Source organism: Neltuma alba, unplaced genomic scaffold, assembly GCF_004799145.2.
Source record: "Neltuma alba isolate B1F8T4 unplaced genomic scaffold, ASM479914v2 tig00011324_pilon, whole genome shotgun sequence".
Classification (NCBI taxonomy): domain Eukaryota; kingdom Viridiplantae; phylum Streptophyta; class Magnoliopsida; order Fabales; family Fabaceae; genus Neltuma; species Neltuma alba.
Window position 1 is genome coordinate 255,946 of NW_021636031.1, and position 27,617 is coordinate 283,562.

Genomic DNA, 27,617 nt, shown 5'->3' on the forward strand with positions numbered 1-27,617 from the left:
AGGTGAGATCTAACTATCGCTGCATCCCTTTCTTGTTCCTGACGAGCTTGAGCTGCTCTCATGTCCTCGATGGTCTTCTGTTGTTGCTCAAGGCGTTCCAGAATCAATTGTAATGGATCAGAAGGGACCCTTGCATCTTGCACTAGGGATCTCTCCAGTGAAAGGTTTTGTCGAGTTCTAACCATTGCTTAACTAACCAGATAGCACAACAAGGAACAAGAAATAAATATCATGCTTGGATTTCATTCATGCTTGGATTTCATTCATAAAATGAGCATACAACAAAAGCAGCTAAGCATTGACCAGTCAAAGTGCAATCAACACATCTATCGACCAAGCATTATCAGCCTAACCTACTCGGGTTAGTTGTACCAAAATATATCCTACGTTAGTGATAGGATAGTCCTAATCATCTACAGAAAATGAACGATAACAAAGCCCTCGAGGCTTCGGATCCAATCCTCAACATCATCTCCCAGCAGGTAGTTCAGGCGAGTGATCTCATGAGTCCAGAAAGGGATATTAGGTAGGACCTCTACCATCTCACTCAGCCAGTCATAAGGATCCAGGTAAGGGTTGCCTGGTCCATGTGCCTGATACAGCTCTCTCACACCTTGGAGGTAATCCAGGTGTACTCTCAGGTCTGCATCAACATCCCTCCTGATGTGACGCTCTATGAACCTCAGCCGGTCACTCAGCTGACCCACACTACGGATCTCATGACTAGGCTGAACTGGTGTAGGTACAAATGGTACAGTAGGTACTACAGGTATTACCGGGCTGGGGGTACAACTGATACAGTACTAGGTCCAGGGACATTACATGGATACATAGCCGGAGTAACAGGCTGCTTAAGAGACTGAACATAAAGATCTAAATCTAACGGCTCTTGGTACAGGCCAGTTACAGGGTTGACCAGGTCTCCGGGTCCGGGGAGGTACTGCAACTATTCTGCTGTGATCCCTAGCAGCTCTGGGTAGTGCTCAACACAGTTATTGGAGCACACTGATGAATGGTCAGGGCTGGCATTTCCCATTACCCATTCCTCTGGGTCCTCATCCTTGGTGAGATCAATCACTATTGGATCCCAAGTGTTGACTGACGGCTCAAGTTTAGTATCCCAGTCCATGGTAATCCCCATCTTGATTCCTGAAAATAGGTGTTAGTTCTCTACATCTAAGGGATACTTAAGCAGAGCGTTCTATCTTATGCCAGAACCTCCGCTCTGATACCAAAAATGTCACATCTTACTATAATATTGACTTAGGTTCCTTTCAAAATCATTTTTAACCACATTGGATGGTCTTGGGCTCACTTTTTACCATAAAAACGCTAATTTTCGGATTTTTACTGTTCATTGGGTAAAAATCCAGTTTTTCTGGCCCAACTTAAAAAATTCATAACTTATTCTACAAAAATCCAATTGGGGTGGTTCAAAATTCTACTTAAAGATCTTTAAGTCCTATTTCAAGGAAAAATAATCTCATTGTCAAATTCTTTATGAGAAAGTATCAGGTTTTTGAGAAAATAACACTGTCCATTTGCCAAAAACCCTGATGTCCAGATTCTGACCATTAACTTTGAAAAATCATTATAAATCGTATACTAGGCCATTTTTAACGTATTAGCTATCAATTTGAAGCTCAGGATGTCATCTTTCATCATACCAAATTTCATGATTTAACGCATTCAGGAACATAATCAAAAAGTCGCGTGAACTGGTCAGGGTCAGTGTGCTTCCAGCACTGTTAGTTTAATATGTACATGACCAAAATATTATCACGAAATTTTGTGGCTAAACTCCACAAATCAACCTTCAATGTAGCTTCCCCTTGGAGGATTCAGGTCCTAAATATTACATTATTTTTGGGGGATGAGATTTTTGAAAATCCCAGTAGCAAATTAACCAACTATAACACCAAGCAAGCATCATTATTATGCATGATCATATTAGCTACTATTGGTGAACTAACATGCTTATCATTTGGCAAACTCAAACATGCAAAGGCCAAAGCAAGATACTATAAAGAGCAGCCATATAACAATCAAGAAAGCTCAACCACAATAATAGTAATTAACCATACAATAATCAACAATGCTAGTTAGTGGTAGTAGCTAGGTTTAACTTACTATCTTGTTCCAAAAGTCTTAGCCTTTCTTCCTTCTCCTCTTTCTCTTGGCAAATATCAAACCCTAACCATGTGATCCAACAAAAATGGCAGCAAGAATCATTATCCAACCATGAAAAAGCAAGAACATACATCAAAATGATTCTTGAACCATAAAGTTCCCTCCTTTGTTCACTAGTTTTAGATTTGGTTCTCTTTAACCCTAAAAATCACTCCTTAACTTGTTCCTACATGGATTTTCATGTAGATTCCAAAAATGGAATTAGATTTATGAAAATAAATTTGCTTCTTCCAGCCACACCTTGACCGAACCACTAGAGGTTTTGACCCAAAATTTTCAGCTTTGCTTTTAAGCTTCCAACACTTGTTTCTTCTAGTCTACCCTACACCATTCCTCATTTTAAGCATCATGGAAGCCTTAAAACAATGAAAAGCTCATCTTAGGGTCCAGTTCTTCACTTGGCTGAAAATAACTCTCACAACAACAACCATGAAAAATGCTTTAAAATCACTTAAACTCACTTGCCAACACTAGGATCTAGCTTGTGTTGTTGTGTCTTAACAAGTGTTATGATCAAAACTTCTTTCCCCTTTTATTAATCAGTTTGGTCCACATTAAGAGAGGGAAGAGACAGATTTTAAACCATAAAATGAAAGAAAACAAAGTAAGAACACCTCTAGTACCAAGATCTAACCTTGCAACTTGCTTGAATGACCAAAGGTGCTCCCTTTCTTCTTGTTTTCTCTCAAACTCTCTTTTTCTTCCACTTCCTCCCTTGCACGAAATATGAGTCTGAAAATGGGGAGGGAAGAGCTGATTAATTGGCTCAAAATATCTCAACCACCCTCTTTAATGATAGTCCAAGTGTCATTACCCTACTAAGTCTTGATTCCTCTTTCCTAATTAGCATAATTCCAAATGAAATTAATTACTAAAGTCAAAATCCTCTCCATTTATGGAATGACACTTGGCTAATTCATATCTTCTCCTTCAAGAGCTTGACACATGGCTCAATAGGATCCCTTGGATTTGCAAGACACCAATCTTGCTTTATCGGTATACTTTAGGCTCTAAGTTTAACTTCTTTTCTATAATTACAGTAACTTAGTCTCTGTAATTATTTTCTGTCAGATCCTTAATTTATTCTCCTCATTATTATCTTCCCAAATTGCCCTCTTTGTCTCAAATTAATTTCCTAATATTTAATTAAAAAAGAAAATTAATTTCCTTCTCTTTAGGGATTTTCCACTTTCCACATTTATTTGGAAAAATCTTGGACACTTGAGGGTTTCCATTTAATTCCATAATTCCTTATAATTCCTTGGGATCTCATAGGAATTTTCTTGGAATTTTATTCCTCTTAAAATATTTATTTGGAATTTCCAAATAAAATCCCTCAATTAGCCTAAATCACCCTTAAATTCTCTTATAATTTCTCTAAGGGTAATTTGGTCATAAAACTAACTTTATAATTTCATATAACTCTCAAAGGATATTATCCCCATTTTTCCTTAATTTTCCATGGCTCGAAAATATTTTTCCTTATTTACATTTGACCAATTTTCTTTAATTAGTCAATTTCCTATAATTGGCTTGGAAAATTACTGTAATTATTTTCCATCGAAATTATTTGAATTTTTCTTATTATTTTTAATCCTCAATAATTTGAGAATATTTCTTATCTTTAATTATCATAATGTTGGATGTGACAATTTTCGACCTATTTCAATTAATTACCTGGCTTGCGACTTTTGTGCGCTTAATTGAAATAGTAATCTGACAAAATTTTTACGGTGTTCTTGGAGTTGTATGATTGTGACAGAAATAAGAAAAAGCCTCAAATACAATTTTGGATTATTGGGGAATATATTTATATACGAGTAACTTTATAGACCATTTGTGTGTGTGTGTGTGTGTGTGTGTGTGTGTGTTCCAGAGACAATAGGTAGTGGTTGAAACTTGAAAATATGATTCTGATGCGAAGCTTAAAGGGTTTGCGGCCGACGAAAAAGGATGATCTTGTCTCTTGGCAGATCACCTAAAGTAAAAGGTGGCTCTGAAGGCTTTACTACCGGGATCCCTATTCAATTTTTTAACTAAGAAAAATTAGTTTTATATATATATATCATCAAAGTGGTTAAGAAATTGCTTTGAGTTTTGGTCATATTTTTAATAAATTCCTCACATTTAAAAATCATATATAGAGTCCCTTTATCTTTCTATTGAGAATTAACGAAAGTGGTAACATATATGTGGTAATCAATGCTTGGCAAAGTCCTGTAAAATGACTTGTATATTTTGAATGATAAATCTCCTGGTAGACTACGGCTACTTGTTTTGCCGACACATATAAGAAAGAAGAAAGAGCCTCCGTATTCAATTAAAGTTCATCAACTAGCTAACAAGTCAATGGGGCGATCCTGTGATCATATAGGGAATTGTTTGACGAAAACGTGCCATCATTATCAAATTATTGTATCTTAAATTTCTGTGGGCGACCGAAAAGATAATTTGTCAACTACCATTGGTTTTCAGAATTGAAATTGTAGTTGAAATCCTCTTCCCCATTTCTTTATTTTCTTTGCATCTCCACGCACGCCACGCTAACTTCTAACTATTGATTATACATATATATCCATATACATGATAAAATCACCCAACTAACCGTGCACGTGATCTGAATAATGTTCTTATTTATTTACGTTTATTATTATTATTAGCCCTGATTTTTAAGATCTAATTAACTAATCTAAGTCGATTAAAAAAATAAATTAAGTTAGATATTTGTAATATATAGATGTTGTTTTTCTTAAAATACACTTGCTAATCATATATATATATATATATTAAATAGAACTACTATTTGATGAAACTCTAATATGAGCAACAACTAGAAGAATTATGTACCTTGGAAAAAAATAAATAAATGAGAGACAAAATGAATTAAGATCTTATATTTAGAATTAAATTAAATATTAAACTGACTCTTATATTAAGGATAGGAAATATAAAGAAAGACTTTTAAGTGATTGCCCTTGGATGAGTTAACAGAAATGATCATTTGACATCATTTTGGAATTTTAATTTCACTTATATTACCTTTCTTTTCTTAATATAAGAGTTAGTTGACTAATTTGAGTAAATTAAAAAAATTAGTTAAATTAATTATTCGTGATAAATAAGTGTTATCTTTCTTAAAATATCTTTGCTAATAAAGTGTATTAACTAAAACTACTATTATTATAACAACTATCTTAAAAAAATAAATATAAAAAAAAGATTAACATCTTATATTTAAAATAAAAAAATTAAATAAAATTTTATATTAAGAACCAGATATAATATTGGTGTATGGTTTTCTTTACTCACACGTCTACTGAACCATTATAGTGATTGAACAAGCATGATATATTTACGTGATGAAAAGAAACATCTGAATAACTATCAAACACGTCGGTCTGATATGTCGGCGGCATGGGGATGCGAATTGCATGGACGGAGCCCACGGGCTGACGCACATGTCGACGCTAGCTGCTGACCACGCTTCATGACGTCATTTCACTATTTTTATTTTTTTAATCCTTAAACTCAATTTCTCTGGTCCAACAATTCAACTCCGTTGAGTATTGGATTACTAATTAACTAGGTAGTTAATTATTGCGTAATTTAGTTAAGTAGACCTTCTCCGGAACAAGTTAGTTTTTTTTTTTTTGGCCGAAAAGATACTTATATTGAGAAAAAAAGAAACAAGGAGCAAAAGCAAAGTCAAAAGGCAAAAGAATACACGAACTCCCAAACCCAAGCTACACACCCAACGAAGCCACTAAAACAAAAGAAAGACAACACCACACTAAAAAAGAAAGCCACTAAAGCTAAGGAACAGCACTAACGAGGCGGGAAAGCGCCAAAGTCATTAACCAATTCCCTGCTTCTTGAAGTCTGCACTGTGTCCAGCTTCAGGAATCCCACATCTGTCAGAGTCACGGGCTACCAGCTCGCCTAAAGAAGATGATAACACCACCAGCCAACTCATTTGGTTCATCTCCTTTTCTGCGTTAGCTGCCAAGAAGTCAGCAGCTTTGTTACCTTGCCTCGCAACAAGGGAAAACTACACACCCTCCAAAGACTCTTTTAGATCTAAGATTTCCTTTAGCAGATCGGCGCTCTTCCACTCACAGCCAGCCATAGAATTCTTCTTCAGTAGCCGAAATAGAACTTCGCAGTCTAACTCCACAACAATCTTTTGATCAGGAAATCTATTCCTTGCTTGCAGTGCTTCTTTCACCGCTAGACACTCCGCCATGAAGGGGGAGGAAGCTTCCACCTTTCTACCACATCCCCCCTTGAAGCCCCCTTCCTCATCCCTACAGATCACTCCGATAGAAGCCTCCCCTGTCTGTTCTCTGAAAGATCCATCAACATTTATCTTGATTGAACCTGCATTAGGCGGATACCATCTTTCCTTTCTTTCAAAGACTTCCTCAAACAGCTTTCTCTTTCCACTACTGTTTCTGGCTTTAGCATTCCAGAATTCATCAACCTGCAACCTCACGATTCTTATCGTCTCAACAGCATCCAGAGCCTCCCCCTTAAACAACCAGCCGCACCTCTTTTTCCAGATCCACCAACACATCGTTGCCAAGATGGATTTCCCATATTCATCAATCCTAACCTCACCATTAAGCATTCTGAGTAGCCAATCCTCACACCTTCTCACAGACCATTTGTTGATTTGAAGACCCAAAGGGCAACCAAACCAACAATGCTTAGTCCATGGGCAAAAAAATAACATATGCTCAATGGTCTCCCTTTCATTTTCACAGATAGGACACAACGGACTTCGTGAACAGGACCTCCTAAAGAGCGCATCTTTTGTAGCTAAGGCACCAGTGCCAACCCTCCACAAGAAGTGCAAGATCTTAGGAGGAGCTGAGATTCTCCAAATATGCTTCCATAGCAACTTCGAAGTCCTATGTGAGGTACCTGGATCTTTGATCAGCACAATATCTTCTAAAGATCTAGCCACTGCATAGCCAGACTTCACCGTGTAACCTCCATCTCTACAACCCTTCCAAATAACCTTATCACTCCGTGCGTTCAAGGAAATGGGAATTTTCATAATCAACTCCTTTTCCTGGGAGGAAATCTTGTTCTCAATGCTGCTAAGATTCCAACTGCCATTCACAATCAAGCCCTCCACCTTCAATTTCTTCTCATCCTCAGTAACATTATCAGACTGCAGTTTCAACTATTTCAACCCAGGGATCCATTCATCTAACCATATGTTAATCCTCCTACCGTTCCCAACCCTCCAGCAGAGCTCTCTAAGAAGCAAGTCACGCCCTTCAAGCAGACTAGACCACCCCCACGAAGCCGTCTTCCCCTTTTTTGCTCTAAGGAAATCCCCATCAGAAAAATAAATGCCCCTTAGAATCTGGCCCCAAAGTTCATCCGGCCTTTGAATTAATCTCCAGGCTGTTTTCGCAAGGAGGGCTTTGTTGAAGCAAAGTAGATCGCGAAACCCCATACCTCCTTCACACTTCTTATTAGTCATCGTCTTCCAACTTTTCCAGTGAATGGCTCCTTCTTCCCCCTTCTTCCCCCACCAAAAGCTAGAAACCAGACTATCAATTTCAAGACAGGATTTCTTTGGAAACAGAAAACAAGTCATAGGATAAGTAGGGATTAATGAATTTGCTACCGCCTTAATCAACACTTCCCTGCCAGCAAAAGTGAGCAACTTCTGCCTCCACCCTTGCAACTTCAGCCCTATCTTATCCCTTACGAAAGCTAGTGCAGTAGATTTTGACCTTCCCCAAATTACTGGTAATCCCAAGTACTTTCCTGCCTGATCAGAAGTTTTTATTTCAAGACATTTTGCAATACTGGCTCTTACCCTACGAGGCGTGTTGGCCGAAAAGAAAATGCTTGACTTATCAAAATTAACCATCTGCCCTGATGTTGCACAGTAGACATCCAAAATCTTTCTCAGAATCAAGCAGTTCGATTCCTCAGCCTTTAAGAATAGGATAGCATCGTCTGCAAAGAAACATTGTGACAATATTGGGGTTCTGCGAGCAATCTTAATTCCACGTAGCTCCTTCTGTTCAACATGGTACTGAATCATTGAAGATAGCACCTCAGCCACCATAATGAACAAATAAGGAGACAAGGGGTCTCCTTGTCTTACCCCACGGCCAGGCACAAAAGAATCTACTTTCCTTCCTGCAATCTGTAAGTTAAAGGTTACTGAGGATATACACTTCACAATCCAGCTCACCCACCTTCGACTAAAACCCATTTTCAACATCACAGCCTCCAGAAAATCCCATTCAACTCGATCATAGGCCTTATTCATATCAATCTTTAGGGCCAACTCATACTTCTTACCCTTCTTCTTATTCTTAAGATAGTGAAATGCCTCATGAGTTATAATAATGTTATCCTGAATCATCCTACCAGCGATAAAAGCTCTCTGATTAGAGGATATAGTCTTGTCCATCAACCCCTTCATTCTGTTGGTAAGGATTTTTGCAATGATCTTATAGGAGACATTGCATAATCCAATTGGTCTAAACTGATGAACACCCTCTGGTTTATCAACTTTGGGCACCAGCACAATGTTAGTACTATTAATGCTCCCCAAATCAGAAGCATCATTAAAAAACTCATGAACCAGATCACAAACCTCTTTGTTCACCTCCTTCCAAGCTGTCTGATAGAATAATGCAGAGAAACCATCAGGTCCCGGGGCTTTGCTAGCACCAAGCTGAAAAAATGCCTCCTCAATCTCCTGGTTAGATACAGGGCAAAGTAGCAGAGTATTGTCCTCTTCTGATACAACAGGTCTCACATAAAGAAGGGCTTGCTCCATCGGTCTTGTTCCCACAGTGGCAAAGAGTTTGTGATAGAAGCTACTAAAAGACTTGTCAATACAATCTCTTTCCTCAATCCACACACCATTTTCATCTTTGAGCTTCAAAATTTTATTTCTCTGTCTCCTTTGAATCACACTACTATTAAAAAACTTCGTGTTTCTATCACCCCAACTCAACCAAGCCACTCTAGAACGTTGCCACCAGTATTTCTCCTCTCTGTCCCAAGCCTCTTCAATTTTCAAAATGAGTTCTTCAGCTTCCTTTAGCTTAACATCACTCATCACCCCTCTCTGACAGTCTTCTAACTTACTTCTGAGAGAGTCGATAAGCTTCCTAGCATTAGGAAATACAATTCTGCTCCATTTTATCAGTTCACACTTGCAAGAGGCTAACCTTCTATTTAGATCGCCAATTCTACTCATAGCATCCCCTTCCACCTTATTCCAACCACGTCTGACAGTCAACAAATAGTCTTCATGACCCACCCAGCTTGCTTCAAACTTGAACTGCCTAGCAATTTTCTCTTCCACATAGTGGCAATCAACAACCAGTGCATGATGATCTGAACCAATTGGTTCAGTATGGAAAACAATTGCCTTGTCAAAAGCATCCCTGAATTCAGTATTGCCAAAAGCTCGATCTATCCTTTCCCTCACAATTGCACCCGGCCTTTTATTACACCAAGTAAAATTTGCTCCTTTGAATCCCAGATCCATCAAGTTACAGTCTGAGACCATACTCTGAAAGTTTATTATTTTTCTCAATGCTCTTGGATTCCCCCCTTCCTTCTCAGCCTGAGACAAGACATCATTAAAGTCACCAAGCACCAACCAAGAATCCCTCATACCAGATGCTAACTCTCTCAGCTTATCCCACACCATCCTTCTTTCAGCTTCCTTTGGTGGTCCATACACAAAGCTAACAAACTGTGGGGCATTACAACTTCTTGCTGAAACTGCAACATGAATCAAGTTTCTGGATTTGTATAAAACAGACAAATCAATTCCCTCCTTCCACCAAACAATCAAACCTCCAGATAGACCCTTGGGCTCCACCATAACTTCATGCTCCAAACCATATTTTCTTTTTACTTTTAGACTTCTTTCTTTACTCATTTTTGTTTCCATAAGGAAGATGATCTCGGGACAAAACTTTCTCACCAAGTCCCTTAGATTTTTAACTGTCAAGGCTCTTCCTAGACCTTGACAGTTCCAGGATATAACTCTCATGGCAACTTGGTGGCTGTTAAAGGCCAGCCACCTTCACCTTCAGCAACACCCCTTCTTCTCCTTCCCCTTCCAGCCTTAAACACAAAATCTTCATTGGAGTTAACAGTATTTGTTATGTCCTTCATCACATTCCCCTCTTCCACACTTTCGTCATACTCTAGCTGCTCCAAACCCTTCTCTTTCTTTTTAGATACTCTTCTCATTCTAGCCTTAATCTTACGCAGATTAGAAGCCAGTACTGAAATCTCAGGTTTATGCACAACCTCAACAATAACTTTCCTTCTTTTCACAGCTTCTGGTTCCGCTATTTCCTCCGCCTCCCGCTTTAAGCCAAGCACACTCAGCTTATTAGTCACTTCTACAAGAGCTGGACCAGCATAAGGAACAATTGCCATACTGCATATGTTTCTGTTACCCAAGTCCGTCTCACTAGCTCCACAGAACCCCTCTCCACCTGGGCCCAATTCAACATTGCCATCATGGAGTTCGTCCCCTTTCCAATTCTTATATCCACTGGGTCCTTCATCACTGTTTCCAAGCCCATTTTCAAGTAAGGTCAACCCAGGACTTCTTGTCTTCTTTTTTACTGTTTTAATTCTCACCCAGTCTTGGCTCTTCCTCTCTTCAGTGGGTTTATCAAAAGCCGCTCCTCTAGCCATATCCTCTCCCTCTTCCACACTAGTTGACCGGTTTAAATTAATCTTAAACAAGTCTTCCTCAATATTTTCCTTCGTCACTTTTTCACTTCTCCAATTTTTTCCCATATCTCTCCCAGCCATCTCCTTCCTCCTTCTTCTCAATATATTAGCCTCAGTACAATCCTCCTTTACTACCACCACAGCCTCTTCCCAATTCCCACACGAAGTAGTCATAAGCCAAGCTCCATATCTTGGCTCGCTTGGATCATATAGCGACATCAGTCTTTCAATTCTACAGCTGCGATGGTCATGACCGACTTTGCCACAACGATGGCAGAAGTTTTGTAGCTTCTCATATCTGACCTGAATCCAAGCGTGACTACCATCTGGCTTCAGTATCCAGAAACCATAAGCCAAGGCCTTCCTTAGATCCAGCATTACTCTGGCTCTCAAGAAACTCCGAATGTATTTACCATTGTAACGCGGATCCTCGGCCAGAATCACTTCACCAACGTAGCCTCCAATAGTAATCGCGTTCTCCAGGCACATTGCTTCCAATGGTACATTGTGCAGCTGGATCCAGACTGGACAGTAACCAAAATCGAAATCCTCATAAGACTTGAATTTCGATCGCTCAAACAAGTTCAATAGGCTTCCGTTAACTGCCCATGGTCTTCCTCTTAGTATCCTGCTACACTCATCTTCCTCAGCAAACTTGAATAGAAACGCGTTCTTGGCGACTTCGATCACATCGAAACCAGAATTCAGATTCCAAGCCTTCTGCAGGATCGTCTCAATAGTCGCTCTTGTATAAACTCTATCAGTTAGGATTTTACCAATTAGAGTCCCCTTCAATTCCTCCTCCTTCCAGATTAGCGGAGATGTAATTGTGACTTCCTCCATTGAGGGAACCACAACCAGATCGCTCCTCCTTCCACGCTAGCACCGATCAAGCATCAAACCTCCTTTCACCACTCCGATCACCCTTCCGACCTCCGATCACCCACACAAAACTCACCGCTCTCACGCTCTAGCGGAGAGAACTCTCGCTCTCACACGTGTGCGTGGAGAGAACTTTAATTTGTTCAAACAAGTTAGTTGAATAAGGTCATATATCTATGATACTATAGTAATAAGCAAAACATATATATATATATATATATATATAGTTTCAATTCAACCACATACACTAAAGTAATTATCATTTTGAAATAATAAGAGCTGTTGCGACAAAATCAAACTTGAAAAATAGTTTCGCACTATTGGGAATTTTCCTTTAAATTTTTATGACATTAATTAATTGTGATACCCAACTCCATCAGCAATTATATAATCATATCTTGCGGAGGCAAGAGATCATTCAAACAAAATTCGTGTTCCCACTTAATTGTGGTCTTGGTATTTAACACAATGTTATTCTCCTATTCTTTAGTTGTGCCAAACTCAAAAAACAGTAATTATTTAAAATTGTAAAAAGTTAAACATTTTTTCCTGAATTTATATATTTATATTTATTTAATGAGATGAATATATGCCTCTTGAATCATCACCTTAATTAATGAGAAGTATTCCATTTAAAAGTGTGTTATCTCCTCAGACTATAAAGGCTTTGCTATCGCTGCCAAAAATGGATAAATGAATAAAGGCTTTGCTATAACAGATTCAGCTAGAATTTCCTGCTTGATGGTTGAGAGTTTCCAACGCTAGTTAGTTTGATTCTTTTCACTTTCACTGAGAATATCAAGACATCTTCTTAATTAGTTTAAGTTATTTTTATTCTTTAGTCTGATCTATTATTTGCATGCCTATGTCTATAGAAAACCACAAATATCTTCCATACAAAATATGTACATGGTTTTAATTTAAATACAATATTAAAAAAAACTAAAAAACTAAACATTAGGAAGACGTATTAGGGGCATATGAGTAGGTTTAACCCAAAAGCTTAAAATTTGATCCTAAATATGAATAGGACAGTGTGGTCATAAATTCTAGCAACAGGCAGAATTGAAAAATCCCCCCCCCCCAAAAAAAAAATTCAAAGATGTTAGCTATCACTTTCAAGAACTATAAAATTATAGTAGTTAACTTTGCCTTATATATAACCAGGACCCGAAGGAGGTCTATGGTGTTTTTTACGTACGTGTAAAACTTTTCTTTCCATAGCTCAATTTTTTTTTGCCACTATTCCATAACTCAAATTTAGGAGGTGTTAGGAAGATTATAAAAGTGCTTTTAAAAAATACTTTTTCGTAAATCCAGTTCGTATACCGTAAAATTATTTTGAAAACCATGGTTTTATTCCCTTTAAACTTTAACAAATCTCATCCTAAGTATGAGTCGTGCGAAAAATAATTTTGATATACCCAAAATCTAATTTTACCATGATATGTTACATTTTTATCCTTTATCTGCAAAGATTAAATTTACCCTTCAAAAATCACATGGCGTCTGATTCTTCAGAAGGGACCACAATAAATAATGTTCCCAGTGTAGGCTGGTCATCAAGTAAAGGGGAAAAAAACATCAATTTCTTCTTTAGAGATCAGAATGAGAAATATGTAAAATCAATATAGGCTGTTGAGTACAATACAAAATGACAGAAATAAATTGCTAGCTATCTGTTTTAAAGAGCATAGGCCGTCTGCGCCTCTTTACAAATGTGTACAAAGTAAACTACACATTTCAACTTAGGTAAAAGTGGATCAGCAGCCTGATATTATTTCTAGGTATATTTAATGCTCCTATTTTTTTATAGTACATCCAGCATTTTTATCTTATTTTATTTATGCATTTAGTATTTGATATTATTTTTTAGTTACATTCAATATTTTAATTTTTAAGGTGTTGTATGCATAAAAAAGAAAATAAGAGTGCTGAATGCATCATAAAAAAGATCAGGTAGAACAGAATGCTGAATACACCTTTATCTTTCAATTTATGAGTTTAAATTTTATTTATGGTATTTATATTTTTAAAATAAAAATTATTAACCCTCAATATGTACTCACAAAACATTTCGCGCGAGACGCGTACTGTCCGATGTATCCTCGTGGCTTTTCATGGTCCAGTCTCTATGATCTATAAACTTTTAATTAGACGTCCGTTTTGCTGGTAAAAACAGAAAGAGACGGACGGCTTGGAACGGGAGTTCTTGTTCAGAAAGAAACTGATCGCAATAATCAGCATCGCATGGTGATTATTATAATACTATAATTTAAACCATTTAAAATGTGGTACAGATGGTTCAGATTTAAATTTTTAGTATACAACTTTTTTAATAATAAATTTATTTTTTGAAAAGGTGTTAATTATAAGATTATATTTATTTTAAATTATGTATCTATTACAACAAATAAATTAATTAAATATCTAAAAAATTAAAATTCAAAATCAACATAGAAGGTCCAAATTGTGGTGAGTACTTCATGTTCATGATTGCGATGAGCATGAAATATGCTCCCTAGGAACGAATTATACTTATATATACACATACAGAAGGGACGAATTATAGTATTATACCATGCACAATTATTGGGAAAAAAAAAAAGGTGCTTAAATATTCTGAAGGTATACTCTGGAAGTTTTTTTTACTCTTACATGCCCTGAAATTTTTATTTCACAGTATTTTTGTCATAAATTATTATCCATCATTAAGTTTGTTCTTTAAAGATACTAGTTAAACTGTATAATTTGATGGTCAAATTTAATAGTAGATAACAACTAGAATATTTTTGCTACAAAAATAAATTTTTAAGACATATAAGAGTAAAAAAAAAACTTTCAGGTACTATATACTTTTTGTGGATACTTCTAAGATATTCTACCATAAATTTATTTTATTTTATATTAGATTAAACGGGTGTTTGGATGACAACCAAATCATTGTTTTAAAAATAATTTTACAATATACAAAATAAATATGTGAGATGAATTTTATCTTAACTTACATGAAAACATATTTTTAGAAGTGTTATTTAGGTAAACCAAACTGCCCCTAACTATTTTGTTTTATAGTATTCTCCTAAATGAGAATAAGGCATATGATCATAACGTCATGGTGCTTACGTAATACGTTGATTTGAGTCGGTCACGGGCCTCAATGCGGGCCTCTGCTTGTATTAATAGAAGCTTTTCACTCACAGTCGTCTACATTAAGCATCCAAGCTTAATAAATACTACCTCCGGTCCTAATTATAAGACCCAGTTGACTTATTTGAGGAGATTAAGGAAGTAAGTTAAGTTAGTTATTTATAATAAATAAGTATTGTCATTCCTAAAATATCCTTGCTAATTAAGTATATTGGCTAAAACTATCATTATTAGAAGGATTATTTTGGAAAAAAATACATAAATATGGGAGACAAAATGGATTGGGGTCTTATAATTAGGACCAAACAAAAAGTCAAATGGGGTCTTATAATAAGGACCGGAGGTAGTATGTGAGATGAATTTTACAATATACAAAATAAATATGTGAGATGAATTTTATCTTAACTTACATGAAAACATATTTTTAGAAGTGTTATTTAGGTAAACCAAACTGCCCCTAACTATTTTGTTTTATAGTATTCTCCTAAATGAGAATAAGGCATATGATCATAACGTCATGGTGCTTACGTAATACGTTGATTTGAGTCGGTCACGGGCCTCAATGCGGGCCTCTGCTTGTATTAATAGAAGCTTTTCACTCACAGTCGTCTACATTAAGCATCCAAGCCTCATTCACTTGCTACTTGATTCGCCATTTGTAGTTCAGCTAGCTTCAATTCCCTTTAAGCAGAGTGCTCTGCAATGGCCGCCGCAACCACCGACGCCGCCGCCGCCACTAAGCCGACCCTCTTAACCGACCTGGCATCCTCCGTGAGCCACGTACCCTCTAATTTCGTCAGGTCCCTCGGCGACCGTCCAAATCTTCAAAACGTTCAATCCGCCGAGGGATCCTCCATCCCTCTCATCGACCTTCAAGATCTCGATGGCCCTAACCGCTCTCTGGCCATCCGCAAGATCGATGACGCCTGCCGAAACTACGGCTTCTTTCAGGTAAAATTCAGAGGGAAAAAAGTAACTCCATATGAAGTTTATGCATGCTGATATAACGGAAGAGTTTATTCAAGTAACTTTCGCTCAGTAATAATTAATTTCTGTGGTTTTGGTGAAGGTTGTGAACCACGGAGTTCCGGAGGAAGTGGTTGAGAAGATGGTGAATGTGTCGAGGGAGTTCTTCCGTCTACCGGAGAGTGAGAGGATGAAGAGCTACTCCGACGATGCAACGAAGACGACGAGGCTGTCCACCAGTTTCAATGTGAAAACCGAGAAAGTTGCAAACTGGAGAGACTTCTTGAGGCTATTCTGTCATCCTCTTGGGGACTACATCCATGAATGGCCCGCCAACCCCCCATCATTCAGGTACATTTTGATACATATGAAATCAATTAAACAGGCTTGATGATTCAGAGAATTCCCGAAGGGAGAAAACAAACGAGGGTTTGTGGGACCACTTAAAGTCAGTTACTCTCCTCCTGGTCCTCCTTATTATTAGTCATTTTTTAACTAATTCATAAATACCAATAAAAACAGTATGATAAAAACATATTTAATACTCATTGAAACTAAGCAAAAATGCCTTATAAAAAGGACTATGGTGTTCATATTTAGTGTCTGATAGTGTCTTGCTTTCAATAGGAGGATACTGGCCTGTGCCTACCACAAAAAAAAGACTAAGTATTAATACTCGGTTGTCATTAAAACTTTTTAGTAACTGGGAGTTTATAATATTTAATGTTAATTGAAATTAAACAAATGCCTTATAAAAGGTCTTAAAAATACCTTTTTAGTTGATGTTTTATAATAAGAACCAAAGGAATACTCAGTTACAAAATACATAAAAATCCATTAATTATTATTTAGGACTTGATTGGATCTACTAGTGATGAGTGTTTATAAGTATTTTTACACAAATAAAGACAAAACTCTCCTTACATACTTATCTCATCTAAAGGATCCAATGGCAAATCCAACCATCCCTTTACTCAGTTGGGGGTTTCTACACGACTGCCAAACTAAGCACGTTAATTCTAGAAAAAGGAGTTTGGTCCCATGCAGATTAAATATGGATCGATCTCATCAATTTTTTATTTTGTTTTTTGGGTTTGTTTTGGGAAACAGAGAAGATGTGGGTGAGTACTGCAGAAAAATGAGGGAGTTATCGCTGAGATTGCTGGAGGCGATATCAGAGAGCCTGGGGTTAGAGAAGGATTACATAAACAAGGCGTTAGGGCAGCACGGGCAGCACATGGCGATAAACTACCATCCGCCGTGTCCAGAGCCGGAGCTGACCTACGGGCTGCCCGCCCATGCTGACCCCAACGCCGTTACGCTTCTCCTGCAAGACGACGTCCCGGTATTACAGGTCCTCAAGGACGGCAAGTGGCTCGCCGTTAATCCTATTCCCAACACCTTCACTGTCAATATCGGCGACCAGGTTCAGGTACCTCACTCCACTCGCTGTTTCACTTTCTCTTCTTTTTTAATTTTTTACTTCTCCGTTTTGGTCTTTTAACCTTGCGGTAATTAGATGATGATAACTAAGTACATAGTGGGTAGAAGGAATGGGATGAAAGCTGTTGCCGTTTTGAGTATATATTTTAATATCTTTATCCTTCTTTTCATTTATAGATGCAAAACTTCAATTTTATTTCACTTTACGTGTCAAATTAAACGTTCTTAAAATATACATGATCAATTTGGTGCGGTAGTGTCTGTGTTTCATAGCTTGGAATAAAAGATGGACCTAACTTTCGTACTCTTTTGATAGACACTCCTTGTTAGTCCTTTGGGCGAATGGTTTTCATATTTTTTAGAAAGTGCGAAACCGAAAGAAAAATAAGTACTGATGCCTATTTTTATTATAGTTCAAGCCTATAAAGTTGGTCTGCAAAGGTAGGCATTTGATGGTGGCTCTCAAACAATAAATAATGTTTGATCATATATGTTTATTGTCCGGTGGCTTAAAATTAATATGAATATTTGAAAGTTGAATGTTCAAAATGTTGACGAGTAATCTGGCATAATGTTATCTAGTCAAAAAGCAAAAAAAAAAAAAAAAAAGCTTATACAAGGTTTGGTTTGGTTTGGTTTTGGTATGTGGTGAAGGCGATCAGCAACGACAGGTACAAGAGTGTGTTGCACCGAGCAGTGGTGAACTGTGCGAAGGAGAGGATGTCTATCCCAACGTTCTATTGCCCATCACCGGACGCTGTGATTGGTCCAGCACCCGACCTCATAGACCCTCATCATCCTGCGCAGTACCGGAATTTCACCTACGGTGAATACTACCACCAGTTCTGGAACAGAGGCCTCGCCAAGGAAACTTGCCTCGACCTTTTTAAGGCTGATTGAATCATTAAATCATATTTTTAATTTTTAATTTAATTGCCCAGTTATAGCTCCGTTTAATTTCATCTGCATATGATTGACCCAGTTCTTCATGGTTAATAAATTTTAATTCCCTGTTTGACAAATATCTCTATTGATTCACGTAATTAGATCCGTGAGCAACATGATAAATACTCTCTTACTCTCTTTAATTTTTATTATAAATTTTAAATAGCTAATTTATGAATAAAAAATAATTATTTAAAATTAATCAAAAGTAATAAATATGTTAAAAATATTTTTTTAAATATGTCTTCACAATAAATTTAAAAAAATGATAAAAGAAATGCGTGAAAAATATTATAAAAGAGATTATGAAAAGGAAAGAGAATAAATAATTAAAGGTGGAATTAAAAGAAATTGTATTAAATGTAAAGACAAACCTAAATTAAATCTTATAAAATGTATCACATATCTTTCTAAATTTAAAGCTTATGCAAAGGACTAATTAACAAAAGAAAGTGGAATTAAGAATTGCTAGATAATTAAATATTTGGGCTATTTTCATTTACGGTCACTGTAAAATAAAACAGAGAGTTGTTTTAGATTCTTTTATTAATAGATATTATAAAATTATAAAATGCATGATTAGAGACAAGTAATTTTTTTTGGTAAAAAGGTGCCGAAAATTTTTTTTATTTGGTAAAATAATTTGATGGGGAGCTTTTAAAAATTGAAATTTTTACATTTCTACTGTCAATACTCTTTTTCTACTGCAGACAGATTACTTCTGGTTTTGCTTTGACTCGGAAAGAACTAATTTTTTTCCACAAAAATTAAGTTAAATACTTTATTTTTTGTATTTTTGGAAGTACATGTTTTTTAGGCCAAAACATATATTTAGTTTTTTAACTTTATATAAAGATTGAATTTGGTCCTTTGACTGTACAAAATATATTTTTAATCATTAAACCCTAAAATTGTTGGTTGTAAATGATGATTTTTGGTGACAATCATGATTATTTTAAAAATTAAATTTAATATGTTAGTATTTAAAAATATTTTATCAACATTCAAGATCTCAATATCATAACTTTTGTTAGTGGTTTTAAGGTCAATGGAGTAAAAATATACTTTTTAATATTAAAGGATCAAATTAAAATTTTGTATAAAATTCAAAGATAAAAAATATACTTTAACTTTTATATAAATCAATAACAAGGCACACAATTATAAATCGGTCGTAGTACAACCGATTCAACAAATTCTGAAGGAACAAAAAACTATAATAGTGCTTTCTTTTTTGCTCCATCATAAAACTATATGGGCTGATGGCTACTACCAGAAAGAAAATTGAAAATGAAATAGAGAGCCTTTCATTTATGGGTCATTAGCCCAATGCCCAATACAAAAGAAATTATAAAATATTACCTCCATTTCTTAATGTGACAGCTGCTAATTAATTTGAGTAAATTAAAAAAATTAATTAAATTAATTATTTGTAATAAATATGAATTAATTTTCTTAAACTACTTCTTTTAGTCATGATTACTCTTAAATAGAAATTTTTTTCCATATGTGTAATTAATAAGGATACTTTAAAAAATGAATTGCAAATTAAGAAAACAAAATTGATCAAGGTTTTATACTTAGGATGACATTTAATTTTAATTAATTTTTATATTAAGCATAGGAGGTGATGATAGTAGTAATAATAACAAAGAAGATCCAGAAGGCTTTCTAACACTCTATCGTAACGTCCAAAAGAGGTGAAGGTGCGTGCTAACCCCTCCGCAAACGACGCGGCGTTTCAAGTTTCCAGGAAGAACCTAGAAGCAACGACAATGTGGAAGGGTTTGATTCATGCGCGAGGGCTTATATATAGTTTGAAATGTGGAATACAGCATCACTGTATCTTGTGCTAACCATGGCTCTCATTCATAATTAACATTTCACAAACAAGCATGCCATCCTTTTAATATTAATATACATATATATGCATCTATTAATATTTCTTTTCCAATTAACGCCTCATCAAACACACTTTAATAATCTTCTCAGGGGAACTAAGGCCCACCTAATCCTTTTACAATGGCCTCCCTTCCACACACTCACACATATCGTCAACGGAAGGTTTGCCGTAGCAGCCCACCTCAACTTGATCCAGATAACACATTATATTGATCAATATCTTCAATTAGCAACTTGCAGCATTTGGATATATTGGGTCTCTCTCATTTTGGGTTTAGTTCAGGAATAATACATTGAGCAGATATTTAGAGAACTTATGGCTCTGCTGGGATATTTTTGCAATCAATATTTGTTCTCTATTTTTTTTAAAAAAAATTAACTATCAAGCCACATACCGGTAATCCAGTCATATATACTACCCCCGGTTCTAATTATAAACAAGATCTTATAATTAGGATTGGAGGTAGTATTATATTAAACCAAATTCCACCTTAATCCTTCTTTTCAATTACCCAAACATACTCTTAACTTTCTCTTGTGGTTGGCCAAATCTCCATAAATCTGTCAATTATTGATTCAGAATCAAACACAAACGTACCACATACATTATCCATCCTTCTCTTCATCTGTTTTTTTTTTTAGCTCACGATAGCTACCGCCAATGGTAGAAACTAATTTCCAATCTCCTTGCACTGTAGACTTGGCCACAAGAACTCTTGAATCCTCTTAATGAACTAGCTAAGTGCCAAATACACTAGTTATCGTGCTTTTTCATCTTTGTACTCAAAATGGATCTCTCACATGAATCCCATTCTCCGTCCGAGCTTCTCCAAGGTGAACTTGTGAAGCAAAAACCAGTAGAAGTAGACCAACAAGAAAAAGAGAGCTTCTCCTACGCGATGCCGCTGGCAAATTCTCCTGCGATTTCCGTGGTCCTGCATAGGAGCTCGGCGTCTTTGACGTCATTCATAGAGCTGGTCCTAGCGAAAGGCTCTTCACGGCGAAAGCTCCTTGCAAGAATGCTGAATCTCCTTCTGCACAGGACCCTGTCCTCCGGCTTCTGGCATCCCACTCTGTGCTTCATTGTTCCGTCGTCGTCCATGAAGAAAATTCCGGACGGAGATGTTTCCGGCTGTTGTATAGCCTGACACCGGTGGCCAAATTCTTTCTGCGAAATGCTGGTACTGGTGGGTCTTTGGTGGGCCCTTTCATTGCGTTGCTTCAAGATAAGGTCTTCATAGATAGCCGGTCAGTTTCCCTCTCTTGCCATGTTTTGAATATTAGAAAAGTTTCATCTTATCCAGCTGAATGTATATGCTTGGTCTTGGGGTTAAAGAGATGGACGGAGTCTAGATGAAATTAACCATAGATTTAGCAGGGACAATATAGACTTTTGACGTTTTCTTTTACTACAGCTAGGTCCCTTTGGGACTTCTGATCAATTACTAAGTTTGAAGGCACATTTTTGTAGTATTTTGTCTTTCATGGGACCTCAATGTCATTTTTCCTAATTTTTTTTGTATTATATTCATCTTATCCAGCTGAATGGACATGCTTGGTCTTGGGGTTACTCTCAGCTTGATCACTTCTAGGTATCCTAATATGCAAGGAATCAACTTCGACTTGCCTCATGTCATCCAACGCGCTCCTTCTTATCCTGGTGTGTGTGTGTGTGTGTGGGAGCTTTACTTTCTAGTATGACCCATTTTTTATCTTTTAATGTTTTAATTAAGCTCATCAAGTTATATGTGAGTTTCATGGGGTACTAAAACATCAAACTTTAATTTTTATCTTGCAGGAGTCGAACATGTGGGGGGAGATATGTTTGAAAGCGTGTGCCTAAAGGGGATGCCATCTTTATGAAGGTGAGTTATATGGAATTGAAGAATTTACTAATTCACCTCGCTAATAAACTATATTATCCCTAACGATGAGAGGTTAATGATATTATGGATTCATTAATGGTAGTGGATACTTCATGATTGGAACGATGATAAGTGCTTGAAGCTGTTGAAGAACTGTTATAGTGCAATCCCAGAAGATGAAATATGATTGTAATGGATGCAGTTTTCCCCACAATACCAAATACTTCTGCTGCAACAAAGAGCATCTCTTAACTTGACCTCCTTATTATGATGACTCAAAGCCCTGGGGGCAGAGAGAGGAAGAGCAACAGTTCATGCATTTCGCTGCTTCATCTGGCTTCAACGGCATTAGATATGAATGCTTTGTTGATAACTTTTGGGTTATGGAGTTCTTCAAGTGTGCGTATATATATAATCCTCTTATCCTTAATATAATATCTACTTAACAAATTTGATTAAATTAAGAAAGTTAGTAAGTTAGTTAATTATAAAAAATATGACATGTTTTTCCTAAAACACCATAATCATCTTACTTAATATCATCATATATTTCCTACTTAATTATGGTTGATAGAGTATCAATAGGGTAATATAAAAAAAATTAATAAATATGATAAATATATAGATCTTATATTTAGAACCAAAATCAACTTAATAACTAGGTCCTATATTAAGGGTCGGAGGAGTTTATATATAGTAGGTAATGGGTTAGTGAAATCTCTTGCTAATTTAGATTTATCTTCGTTTTATATATTTTGGTTATGAGAAAATTTAATATTAATTAGACCCAAGAAGAGGATAATTGGGTGGATTATTGTCGTGCGTACTTGATGATTAGAGTGATGAGTTGTGGTTGAAGCAGTGTTTCCATAGTTATAGCAGAGAGCTCATCAGGTGCTATGAGAGCGATGACTCAAAACCCAGCTGGCTCCAGAGGTTTTCCACATGGAGTTCTTCAAAGACACTTCATCTCATTTCTTATTTTTCCTTTCCCATTTCATTTAAAGGTATTCTGACAACTCTTCAATATCTGCCTTGTGATGGAATGAGGTTTTTGGCACCCCAAACTCATCAAATATAGACCAGCCACAAACGATTTAGATGATTTAGATTTGATTCTTTTTTTAAATAATTATTTTAGTGGGAACTAAAATTTAAAATAAAGATAATCTCTCATACAATTTTTTTCAAAAAAGTAATTTATATTTAAAAATAATTAATTTAAAACTTTTTATGTACACTTTCCAGATATGAAGAATTCGGGTGATGCACATGGATGTGTGTGAGCTACTTAAATTGAACGCGTGTCTACTTCTAGCGGTGCGTAATTGAAAATGGTATTTTCAGCTTGCATTCCGTAATGGTGCTGTGTTGTTAGGGAGAATGCGGTATACTCCTCTCTATCCGCTCCTGCCATAAAACACTTTCTGAAAAGCAATGAGAAAAATACAATTTCACGACCGTTAAAGAGGGAGGGCCTAACCGCCCACATAAGGGAGGGAGGGAGTGGGGAGACATTTGGGGTGGGGGTTGGGGGAATGCCTCCATCAAATATATATATATATATATATATATATATTACCTCCTGACCTAAATATAAGAGCAAGTTAATTAATTTGAATAGATTAAAATAATAAGTTAAGTATTGTTTTTTTTAAAATATCCTTGCTAATCAGGTGTATTGGCTAGAACTATGTTATTAGAAGGACTATCTTGAAAAAAATACATAAATATGAGAGAGAAAGTAGATTAAGATCTTATATTTATGATCAAAATAAAAGTAAAACGAGGTCTTATATTAAGGATCAAAGGCAGTATTACTTCTGGTCTTTAATATAAAAGCTAGTTGATTAATTTGAGTAGATTAAAAAAACTTGTTAAGTTAGTTATTTAATTTGTAATAAATAGATGCTACCTTTTCTAAAATACACTCACTAATCATGTGTATTAATTAAAACTATCATGTGATAAAATATTTAACATGTGCAACTACTATAAGAACTACCTTAAGAAAAATGAATAAATATGAGAGACAAAGTGAATTGGGGTTTTATATTTAAAACCAAATTAAAAATCAAACTAATTCTCATATTAAGAAGATGAGATACTATATATATATATATATATATATATATATATCAATGCTTTATAGGAGTGGCCATTCGTTCATACAAGAGGAGTTAGGTGAAAAAAATTTATGAATTCAACTACTCCATAAAAATGGTTTTGTTAAATATATATATATATATATATATATATATATTGAGATGAAGATGAAGACTTACATCAATCTCTCAATATATATATATATATATATATTGAGAGAGTCGTTAAAAAATTTTAAACTGCATTCACAGTTTAACCATCTGTTATCTAAGTTGCTCTCTCAAGTATGGCCTTCACAAATATATTTGTTATCTTACTGCCTCTCACTGATTTGCTTTCAATCATTAATTAATTAGGATATTAATCTCACCGAACAAAGAAAAGAAATGAAGGGAAGAGGGAAACTAAAAGTAGCAAAAAGCCCCCCCGGCGGATGGGGTTTGGAATTTTGTGCCATCTGATCAGAATGCCACAAACCATCTGGGTCAATCTCTATCGTTGCTTTATATGTTGAGTAGTAAAAGCATATGCTGCCTTGAATTTCTCCCTTGCGTAAGACAATTTTAAAGGAGATTTCATGTCTCCTACAGAACTCTTTACAAAGTCTTAAAAATAATTAAATAATTTTTCTGAAACTCCTTTATAGTTTAAATAGACAATAAGAAAGAATAAATTTTTAGACATCAATTGATTCTTTTTTGATATATATACATACTAGATAATTGAGTTTTATAATCAGAGATATGGGGTAAGTATAGTTTTGCTCATTTAATTTTGTACAAGGTTAATTAATATACGGTAGATTAAGAAAATTAAAAAAAGGCTTAATTATAACAATTGCGACATGATTATCTCTCTAAAATACTATTATATGTAAAATTAGATTATATATTAGTTTATGAGCCAACAAATTATTTTAAAATAATAATAAATAAATAATAAAATAAAATAAAATCTTATATTTAGAACTAACTTTAAAAGAAAAGAAAAAAAAAAAAGAACCATCCCTTAATATAGGACTAGTGGCCTAGTGGGCTATCTACTTTTATTTTCGGCCATGTGCCCATATTTCAATCGATAAATTATTAAAAGATGAGAGAAAAAGATACTATTTTTATTTCTTAATATTAGAGCTAGTTGACTAATTTAAATAGATTAATAATATTAGTTAAGTTAGTTATTTATTATAAATAAATGTTATTTTTGCTAAAATATTCATACTAATCAAGTGTATGAACTATAATTATTATTATTACAAGAACTACCTTAGAAAAAAAAAAGATAAATGTGAGAGATAAAGTGTATTATGATCTTATATTTAAGACTATATAGAAAGTTAAATAAGCTCTTATATTAAGTATCCGAGCTAGTAGAATAGAAAGAAAGCGGGAAATGATTAGGCGAACCGAAATGCCAATTCATTTTCTTTTCAAAATGAAGAGGCCACATGATCACTTTCTTTTGTCAAACATTATTATTCGTTCTTCAGAACCCTATAAATCTGCCGATTCATAAAGCTGTTGAATCAAAGCATAAATATTTCTCCCTTCAACTTATCAACTCATTATGCCTCAGTCACCACAATCTTAGTCTCAGTCCAGGCCTCTTCACTGCGAAGCGAGCAAGCACCGATCCTCAAAAATAGATGCCATTGAAGAAGAGAGTTTCTCGTACCCCATGCAGCTCCCGACCTCCACTGCAATTTCCATGGCGATGCGAACAGCGGTGGAGCTCGGCGTCGTCGACGTCATTCATAGAGCTGGTCACGACGCCCAGCTCTCCGCCTCTGAGATGGTCACGGAGCTTTCTTGCAAGAACTCCGAAGCGCCTTCCGCGCTTGACCGTGTCCTCCGGCTTCTAGCGTCGCACTCTGTTCTTTCCTGTTCCGTCATGGCCGATGAGGATCGAGGGCCCGGGTCTTTCCGACGAGTGTATGGCCTCTGTCCGGTGGCTAAATTCTTCGCTAGAAATGACGATGGAGTGTCGTTGGGCACTTTTATTGCGTTGATTCAAGATAAGGTCTTAATTGATAGCTGGTTAATGTCTTTTTTCCTAAATACGAAATAAACGATCGTTAGAGACTCGATTACGACATTGTGAACAATAATTTGAGAGGATGGACAGTGACCGTATGGATAGGCAATGGGAATCCAAAATCAAATGAAAATACTTGGGGGGAACAATTTCATGGTAAACATAGATACCACTACAAAAAAACAGACTTTAGTTGGCGACTTTCGGCTGCAACAAAATTCAGCGGCGATAAAAATATCACCGCTGAAAGTTCACTACTGAAACTAAGACTTTCAGTGGCGACAAAAGTGTCGCCGCTGAAAGTTCCCTACTGAAACTAAGACTTTCAGCAGTGACAAAAGTGTCGTCACTGAAAGTAGACCTTCAGTGGCGACTTTTTTTGTCGCCGCTGAAAGTAGTCCTTCAGCGGTGACTTTTTTGTCGCCGCTAAAAGTTCGCTGCTGAAATTAAGACTTTCAGCGGCAATTTTTTTTGTCAACGCTAAAAGTGTAATATAATAATATATATTTTATTTTACAATATTAATAAACAAATTTAATCTGGCTCAGCGGCAAGAAGACTGAACACGAAAGGAGGCAGTCACGAGTTCGAACCTTTAAGAAGACACATTTAAGGTGAAAATATTTGGACGATGACGTGGCGAGGACGAGTGATGTGGCAATGATGTGGAGGTGGCTAGTGATGATGTCGTGGTCAACGGTGATGATGTGGCCGCCGATGATGATGATGACGTGGTGGCCGACGGTGATGATGTGGCGGCTGGCGGTGATGACATGGCAGCCGGTGACGATGATGTGGCACCTGCAACAATGATGTGACATTGGTGAAGCCAATTCTTCTTAGGCATTATTATCGAACCGATATCGAACCATTCAAATTGGGATGAACTAGTGAAAACATGTAGAAACCAATATGAACCAGTTTCGATGATTATGTTGCTATTGGTTTTATTTTTTCTCATTCAACTCCTAATATTTTAGTCACTATAAATTTAAATAAATTTTAATGATGATTTTGGTGTAATGATTATTAATTTTAGTTATTAATAAATCGTAAAAATCAAAATTATCGATCCTATTTTATTTTGTTATTATTACAATCAAACTATTATTATATTTCACTATATTTTGTTATTAATGATTATAAATACTCTTGTATTTTGTTATTTTTAATTAAATTATATTATTTTAATATGATTGGTTTGATCTTAAGTTGATTCTAATCTGACTAACTGATTTTTAAATCATTACCTCGACAAAAACAAAAGAAAAAAAAGGAAAGAGGTGGGATTTTAATTGCGACAGTGAAATTGGAACGGAGACCGCATAAGAAGGTCATTTTCAAACACGTGCACGATAGAGCCCAACTCATTAAATGCAAACTAAAATG

At 35.9% G+C, this 27,617-nt stretch overlaps 1 protein-coding gene and 1 pseudogene across 1 annotated transcript; both read left to right on the plus strand.

The window, feature by feature from the left end:
• The first annotated feature begins 15,658 nt into the window (after positions 1–15,658).
• LOC114711989 (protein DMR6-LIKE OXYGENASE 2-like) lies at positions 15,659–18,400 on the plus strand. The gene is made up of 4 exons (XM_028896443.1): positions 15,659–15,918; positions 16,037–16,284; positions 17,044–17,365; positions 18,031–18,400. Exons 1-4 carry the CDS (start codon positions 15,670–15,672, stop codon positions 18,274–18,276), a joined length of 1,065 nt encoding a protein of 354 aa, XP_028752276.1. The 5' UTR covers positions 15,659–15,669; the 3' UTR covers positions 18,277–18,400.
• Positions 18,401–21,011: 2,611 nt separating this feature from the next.
• LOC114711986 (anthranilate N-methyltransferase-like) lies at positions 21,012–27,046 on the plus strand (annotated as a pseudogene).
• The last annotated feature ends 571 nt before the right edge of the window (positions 27,047–27,617 follow it).